The 8834-nt window shown below is 39.1% G+C and overlaps 1 protein-coding gene across 1 annotated transcript; it reads left to right on the forward strand.

Moving 5' to 3' along the window:
* The first annotated feature begins 1349 nt into the window (after positions 1–1349).
* Positions 1350–4725, forward strand: LOC130136641 (uncharacterized). Its single transcript, XM_056306739.1, has 9 exons — positions 1350–1367; positions 1639–2313; positions 3125–3181; positions 3262–3332; positions 3511–3589; positions 3673–3732; positions 4031–4134; positions 4231–4291; positions 4668–4725. The coding sequence occupies exons 1-9, from the start codon at positions 1350–1352 to the stop codon at positions 4677–4679; spliced, it is 1137 nt and encodes a 378-aa protein (XP_056162714.1). The 3' UTR covers positions 4680–4725.
* Positions 4726–8834: the final 4109 nt, after the last annotated feature.

Consider the following 8834-nt stretch of genomic DNA (forward strand, 5'->3'; position numbering starts at 1 on the left):
CGGATGAGTCGGGTCGGATTTGAGTTTGGTTATAAATAGTCCGACCTAACTTGACCCATTTAACCCATTTATGACCCATTTATCACAAGACAAAAATCTTGACCCATACCCAACCCGACCCATTTAACTAAATTTAGGGAAGCTTATTTCTGATAATTATTTTTAAAAAAATTGTATTGCTAAAATATCTTCATGCAATACAAATCTTTTAAAAAAAATTGAGACTCCGTTTGTTTCGCGGAAAATATAACATTTCTGAAAAATATTTTTAGGAAATTGACAATATTTTCCAATATTTGGCTAAAACGTGGAAATGAACAATTTTTATGAAGGAAACAGGAAGTTGGATTCCCCATTTTCGCTAATTTGCGACGAAATTTTACGACGAAAATAATTTATCGCTAATTTATGACGGAATTTGCTATGAAAAATAATTCGTCACTAATTTGCGAAGGAATTTGCGACGAAAATAATTCGTTGTGGCACATTCGTCGCTAATTAGCGACAAACCGTATTCGTCGCTAAATTTTTTATTTGCTGAATTTTTAATATAATATGTTTTTTTTTTTGGTAACCCGGGAACCCCCACACGGCCGACAGCCGGGGAGGTAAACCCGGGGTGACGCTAGCGCAGGACCCACCACCACGACGCCACGCTTAAGAATCCCTAACACTAGCGCTGGGATTCGAACTCCTACCCTTCGTGGGGGGAGGGGAGCCCGAAGCCAGCGCAGCCGCTGAGTGCGGTGGTAATATATAATATGTTTGTCACTAATTTTTTCGCTAATTAGCGATGAACACTATTCGTTACTAATTAGCGACGAACATTATTCATCATTAAATCCGTCGCTAATTTACTAATTCAGCAAATTAAAAATTTTGCGATGAACTTTAGGTTCGTCACTAATTTACTAATTCAGCAAATAAAAAATTTTGTGATGAACATAAAGTTCGTCGCAAAATTAGCGACGAACTTAAGATTCGTTGCTAATTTACTAATTTCACAAATAAAAAATTTAGCGACGAAAAATAATTCGTCGCTAATTTGCGACGGAAATAACTTTTGTGGCACATTCATCGCAAAATTCGTCGCTAATTAGTGACGAACCGTATTCGTCGCTAAATTTTTTATTTACTGAATTTTTAATATAATATGTTCGTTGCTAATTAGCGACGGACACTATTTGTCGCTAATTCACTAATTCCGCAAATAAAAATTTTTGCGACGAACTTAATTGAAAATTAGCGATGAAAGTAAATTTGTCGCTAATTTGCGACGAAAATAGCGACGAAAAAGAGTTCGTCGCTAATAAAAATTCATCGCCAAATTTTGGGATTAACCTTTTGCGATGAACATGAAGTTTGTCGTAAAAATTTTTATTTACTGAATTTTTAATATAATAAATCGTCGCTAATTACCATCGTTGTTAATTTCGTCGTAAAATTATACTACATAAAAAAAGAGTGAGCCATGGAAAATTAGCGACGAACAAAAATGTTCGTCGCTAATTTTCCCTCACCCGCCCTCACCCGTCCTCACCCGCATGTTCTCTCTCTCTCTCTCTCTGCTGATTCCACACCACCCTGTTGACTCTCCTTCTCTCTGTCTCTCTCTCCCCGGAAACAATGGCGTCTTAGCTCCCTCCTTCTCTGTCTACAGTCCAGCAACTCTGTCTCTCTCTCTTCTCGTGTAAGGGGCTCTCGACTCCCCCTTGGGTTCTTCTTGAAGCGCCGCATCGTCCTCGCGTTCGAAGCGCCTTGGCTTCCGTGCGGCGTTTGCCGGGGAGGTGGCGGCATGGTGGACTCGGGGCTCTCCGGTTCGAACGAAACCAGCTACAGCAGCGGCGTGTGCTCCACGCCGACCGGCACGGAGGCTCCCTCCTCATACGCGACGCCGCCGGATACGGAAGCCCTGAGGAGGCTCTACGACAGCCTCGAATCGATCTTCGAGCGCCCGCGCGCCGGCCCCGGCTCGTCCTTCTCCGACGCCGCGATCGTCGCCGGCGACGGCCGCGAGGTCCCTGTCCACCGGTGCGTCCTCGCCGCGCGGAGCCCGTTCTTCGGGGCCGCGTTCGCGGGGAACGAGAGCGGAGCGAGGCTCGAATTGGCGGAGGTGTTCGGCGTGAGTTCTTTCTTGGGTGTTCTTCCTTTTTTTTTTTTCTGGGGAAAAGGAAGAAACTGGAGAGGTGCACGCCGGTGAGGAAGCCTCACACTTCGACTTCAGATCTGCTCACGTGGTCGGAGACTCCGCCTCCCCACGATTCGGTGGCGCCCGGTTCGGCTTCCTCTCTCTCCAATTCTCGCTCTCACCAGGTGCGGCGTTCGGTCGATTCATTCTTGATCTTTCGTTTTCGTTTCTGTTTGATGCGATGAGTGTGCTTCTGCTTTATTTTTTTCATGTGAAGTACTGATGATTTCCTGCTCATAGAATGAGTTTAATTTGCAAATGACATGGGAGGAGGTTCATTTGATGTGCGATCAATCTCTCATTTGCACTCTTTCGTGAGACATATCTATTTGTTAATTTTCATTTGAACTCAATTTGAGACTGAAGTGGCAAATTCCTTCTGCCTGCTTGTTGAACTGTTCTTTTTGTTTTTTTCCCCTTTGGCACTCTGCCATTAGTTTCATTTCTGACTTCTACTGAATTTCTTACTCTTGTTAAACTGATGGCTCCATCACGGTTGCTAATTTTGTAGGTGTTGTGAGACGAGAGTAAGTGCTGTTGCAGTAAGCAATGATGGCCTATTTGTGTGTTTTGCTGATAAGCTTGGAGTTGTTTGGGTTGTGAGTTTAAAGGAGGATGCTGAAAATCAGGCTTTGCCTGATTAAAAAGCAGCACCAATGCTGGCTCACTATTGCAGCATCATCGCTAGCTTGGTAAGTTGGTTTCTTTTTCAAGGTGTCCCTTTTATCCCCTTCTCTGTGTCCAACATACCCAGATAAAGTTTAAACTGTTGTTAATTTTTTGAAAGAGAACTCAAATGTTAAATTCTTTTATTGATTTTGGTAATGCTTAAATATTTGCTAATTTTTGGCGTGACTGTCCATCCTTGACGTCATGATGACCTGTATGCTTTTGAATGCTTCGTCGTTGTGTTATTAAGTGAAGGATCTGTTGCAGGAATTTTCTCCAGATGGACGGTTCATTGTCAGTGCTGATCGGGATTATAAAATTCGTGTAAGGCTATTTACTTGTCTATCAGTTAAACTTCTAGGTTGTTCTTATACCAATCTTGTATCATTTTGTAATTGCAACAGGTTACTGTGGTTCCCAAGAATCCATTGGATGGGGCTCACGAGATACAAACTTTTTGCTTGGGTCATTCTGAGTAAGTGTCTATGCGTTGAAGTTCGAGGCCAGGTGTTTTGAATAGAAATTTTGAAAAGATTTTGGCTTTTTATGTGCCCTTGACACGATTAAACATCGAATCATGTATGCTGTTTCGAAGATTTTATTGGCAGATTAAGTGGGGTACTAAGTCGCTTTATTTCTGACGTTGATGACAGATATGTATCCTGCCTTGACTTCATTCGTTCCCCAGATTATCCACATGGGCTTCTTGTTTCAGGAAGCGGTGATTCCACTGTGAGTGATTGCGGCTGAGAAGTTTCCCCGGTTTACATGGAGTCTAGTTTTGCCTAAGTACTCAGTGCATCTTTCCTCTGTAGGTTCGCCTTTGGGATGTGACATTGGGTTCTCTCTTGGATACTTGTGAAATTGGAGCTAAGGTATTGGTTCCTCACTTCTTTGAATGTTAAGATGGTATCACTGACTTGAATGCGTCTAAGATTTTTGTCAGACTTATAATGCTTCAAAGATTCTATTATAGTACCTACTTCCACAGAACCGTATTCAGGTTAACTTATGTCTCAGTTAACCAGTAAATGTGCTTGCACTTTCACAATAGAGCAAAAAGACTAAGAATGCTTAGGTGTGGTTCAAACTAGCTGCTGTTTCTTTCATTATAATTTTGTTCTGTTTGGTTCTTCACCCAGTTTGACAGAAGGATTTACTTTCTTCCTGAAGGCAGAACTTTCAGCTACTGATGGAATAGAAGAAGAGCCCTGTCATGCTGTCACTGATCTTTGCACTTGTCCAAATGGTACATCCATAGCATTGGCAGTTCAGAGGCAAGTTCCAGAATACTCGTAACTCTTTAGGCTTGAACCTGGAAGATTTCCTGATTCATTTTCTTGATTCTGATACTTCATGTGTGGTTTTTGTAGCTTGAAAGGTGTAATGCTTTTGAACTGTGATCTTTCTGCTAAAACTCTTTCTATAGCCAAGGTAAGCATATCCCTAGTACTCTCCCTGTTTTGTATTTTCGAATAGCCTGCAAATACATGCAATGCATGGGTCAATTTTCTTGCGACATGTCTATGCATTAAGGGATCGATCTGGGGAAAGAAGAATTCTAATTACGCTCATTCCCTCAACCCATTGTAGCCAGACCTTTGAATAGATGACTGTCTGACAATGTTTATATGAATTATTCAATCTTGTATCGAGTTTAAGGTGGATCGCACGTGTTTTGTTATTATGAGTAGGTTGTAGATTGTAATCTATTGTTGCTACTTCTGGACCCTTTTTATATGGTTAAATGCATACATAACGCAGTGTCGGTCCCTTGACTGCTGATTTTTTCAGGTGATACTCATTGAAGGAGAGACCTTAATACCGACAAGCTTGGGGACAAGCTTATCCGAGGGACTTCTGTGGATGGTCACGGTATCTCTAAGTTGCGTGGTTTCAACCAATCCTCTTTGGCTCGAGTGAGGGCCGTGTCTGCTTTTGAGGACAGATGTACAGCGGAGGGAACATAATCCTCTTGAGAGGATTATGTTCAAGTACATTGAGCTATGTGTTGATACGCGGAGGGGGAGATTTGCCAAGGATGTTCAAGTACATTGAGCTATATGTTCAAGTACATGGAAAATGTAGATGAATGTATTTCATTTTGATATTATTATAATATTTTGATGTTATTAAGTGCTTAATCAATGTTAAATACAAATTCTAGAAATTAATTTTGCTTTTAATTAGATTTAAAATCGAAAAATAGAAGAAATGATTTTATCATACGATCACAAATTATAAAAGTTCATTGCAAAAATAAAATTTTGTCACTAATTTCATCCCTAAACAATATTCGTCGCTAAAAAATTAATAAAAATTTGTCGCTAAATTCGTCCCGGAACAATGTTCGTGGCAAATTAGCGACGAATTTTGCCACGAATAAATTTGTCGCAAATTACTGACCAAAAAAAAAATCGTGGTAAATTAACGATGAATTTTGCCACGAATATAGTTCGTGGCAAATTAGCAACGAAAATTAAAATTTTTCATCGCTAAATTTTGCGACGCCAAATTGGCGACGAAATTTTTTTCGTCGCAAATTCGTTTAGCGATGAATTTTGCAAAATTTTTCATGGCAAAATTCGTCGCTAAAACTTAATTTTTTTTATAGTGCAAAAGCACTAATTTGAAATGGAAACTCTCACAAATTCCAGTAAGTGGAATTTTTTTAAATATGAAGGATGAAAAAATAAATTAAATACTAAAATATAGATAATCACAAGTCGAAAAATATCATAACTAACTCAAAAGGAATCATTAATAATGAATTAGTAGACAAAAAAAAAATTACCCTATTGATTCGATTCTCGTAGATGAAGGTATGCAAGGACCTAAAATAAATTACAAGATCAATCTTAGGATCACATGAGCCAAAGCTAAACTTAAAATAAAGAAAAAAAAGATTTTCGATCGAATTCCATATTAAGTTTATTTTTGAGTTATTAATGTTGCAATTTAAAACCCTTTGAATTTACCTAAAATCTTTTTTTTAAATCGGTCAAGCGAGTCTCTTATTTTTTACTCATTCAAAAATTACCCTATTGATTCGAATCTCGTAAATGAAAGTATGTAAGGACATAAAAAAAATTATAAGCTCAATCTTATGATCACATGAGCCAAAGCTAAATTTAAAATAAAGAAAAAAGGATTTTCGATCAAATTCCATATTAAGTTTATTTTTGAGTTACTAATGTTGCAATTTAAAACCCTTTGAATTTACCTTAAATCTTTTTTATTTTTTAATCGGTCAAACGAGTCTCTTATTTTTGACTCATTCAAACTCATCTATTCAGTTGAATTGCGAAAATCAAGGGAAATCGTGGTGCAAAAGATCCGGCCAGATAACCGCTCGGAAGGAGAGATTGGAGGGGAGGTCACGAAAACCATATCCACTCCAGTTCTCATCTGTGCGCGGCGTTCTTCTGCCGTTACTCCACCGCAAGCTTCTTCACGCAAGTCATCCTCCAATACACACTCAAATCTCCATCCATCCCCGTGATCATCATCTCCATCAAGTCCAGTTCTCAGAGAGCTCTAAAACACTTCGTTTTGTGGATTTCTTTCATTCGCGAACCGTCACAATCGCTATCGAACGTTGTCTGAAGCCATCGTCTGCTTCACCTTGTTCTTTGATCTTTGGTAGAGAGAATTCGAGGAGGTCTATTCTCGCTAGAAGTTTCTGGCGCTCATCTTCCCCAGGGACGCTCTCCAGAATCTCCTCGTGCTCGCTTGACTAATAATCGCGATCAAAATTCCTCCTGAGCAAGGTAACACTCGAAACGCTCTGATTCGGTTATTTTGCAGACGAAAGGTTAGTTTGAAGTCAGATGTTGATGTTTCGTCTGGAAAGCGATTAGGGTTGGAACTAATTTTCATTGATAGGAATTAAAACCTTTTCAAGAAATACTTTGGACCGAAATGTAGACTTAGTATTGCATATGGAATTGTTTTCCACGATGCTCACCATTTTGTTCGATTAAATGCACGAGGTAGATCTGTGGCAGTGACTATAAGCTCCATTGGAAACCAATGCGGCATATCCTAGATGATTTTGTTAAAAGAATGTTGATTACTGGATATGTTTGCTAAGTCAATTGACTGTCAATCCAGAATTTCTTTCACATACCGGTGGATTTGATTTCCATTACATTTTGTCGTCCTCGATTACGTTACTGATTCCTTGTTTTTGCTGTTGTTGTATTTGCATGGTTCGTGTTAAACGGTGACCGGTTGCGATAAAACGGCCGGAGCTGAGATCGTGCTCTTCCTTGTGAAGGTGTCACTGTTGTCTCGGTAAGTCATCGGTGATTCCTGTTGGAATTCCAGTCCGGCGAATGGTGAGGGCGTAGTTCTTGCTATACAAATAAGAAATCGGCAAAGGAATATATGGTTGATATCTTGACGTTCTGGTATGATGAGCTTTGAGTTTTGATAATCTGGTGTAGTGAGCTATGTTTTTTTTGGATCTGTGCATTCCCAGTTTGTCTTGAAGAAGACGATGAAAGGAATACGCCCAAACAAATAAAAAAAAAATCAAAGAGAAAAGAAAGAAAAAAGAAAAAAAAAATATCATGGGTTTAATCTGATCATAGTAAAAGATGACCTAAGTTGAGTTTTTTTTTAACATGAGCTTGTTACGATTTTAATTGAGTTTGGGTTTGGTTTGGTCTTTAGAAAGTTTGCGCTTAACTTCACTCGAATAGGTTTGGACTGAATTAATATTTTTAGTGAATGATTCTAGATAGATTGAAAGGGCCCGATTTAAGAGTCCAAATTTGCATCTGTGGCCCAGACTCGTAGGATCAGATTAGCCGATATCCGAGCCCAGCCCGAGTCCTTCCAGAAAAAAAAATCCAAAAAATAAAAAAAATCCAAAAAATATTTAGAAAAGTAGACCTTGATTAGGTTGTTATATTTTAGTATTAAAATTAATCTAGTTTTGTTTAGTTATAGTTTAGGAATTAGGGAGTTTTGATTTTCTCTAATTTAAATATAGGAAAATTAGTTTATTTAGAAAATTGAATTTGATTAGAACTGAGCTCATGGGAGTTGTTGTCCCAAGGCTCAATAATGAGGTTATGTAATATTCTTTGCCCGACTTGCATCGGCTTATTGTTATCGCACATTACTTTTTACTCTCCTCTTATTATCGCTTTTGATGTGTTTGTTTTAGCCTTCTATGTAGTATCCTTGATTGAGTTTATATTATTTTTTTTAGCCTAGTTGGATGGTTTGGCCATACACTGGAATCATAATAAACACATAAACATTTGTATGGACATTTAGCGGGGTGAGAACCTTAGGATTCATAATTTTATAAAAAGACTGGACATTTTAGTTGACATATATAAGCAAGTTTGAGTACTGAAAGGGCAATATAATCAAGTCCTCGATCCTAGATCTCGGGTTGTGTAACAAGTGAGGTATACTCCCATACTTCACTTGGTTCTTAGTCGACCCCAATAAACTAGTGGCGACTCCTCATATAGAATTTTAATAGGGTTTGAATCTATATGAATTTCCGATCGTAGTGCGAGTTAAGGGTTTGAGAGAACTCGAACTGATTGTGGACCATCGGTCTGTGTTTGGGATTACCTCTAAACCCATATATCCCCCGACACCTATCGCGACCTCTCAATAAGAAGCTGAAATTGGATATGGTCTCATGAGTGCATGCTCACAGAGCTATAACGGCAAAGAAGAGGAATCGAGGTTACATGCTACAATTAGTTACGAAGCCAATTAGGTGAACCTTGCTAATGGTCTTCAAGTGGGATCGACGATGCTGGAGCTTTAGATAGGACTTAATCTCCTTGCAGTTCTCGGCTACAGGACAGAGCCAAAGAGGTGACGTACACATTGACGGAAAAGCTCAACAAGGAAGAGTTCTTTGCCACGATTTTCGGTTGAAATGACAAGAGGAATCTCATAATGCTTTGACTGAGGAGATTAGCACCGGCGACAAGATTTGAAC

The sequence above is a fragment of the Syzygium oleosum genome, unplaced genomic scaffold (genome assembly GCF_021117445.2).
Source record: "Syzygium oleosum isolate NSW1041296 unplaced genomic scaffold, Sole_v2.1 Sole_v2.47, whole genome shotgun sequence".
NCBI classification, from domain to species: Eukaryota; Viridiplantae; Streptophyta; class Magnoliopsida; order Myrtales; family Myrtaceae; genus Syzygium; species Syzygium oleosum.

Bases quoted from the DNA above. Each gene is read 5' to 3' on its own strand.
- LOC130136641 (XM_056306739.1), top strand. The intron at 3,333-3,510 runs GTAAGTGTCTAT...CGTTGATGACAG, and splicing joins TTTTGCTTGGGTCATTCTGA to ATATGTATCCTGCCTTGACT. The intron at 4,135-4,230 runs GCAAGTTCCAGA...TGGTTTTTGTAG, and splicing joins ATAGCATTGGCAGTTCAGAG to CTTGAAAGGTGTAATGCTTT.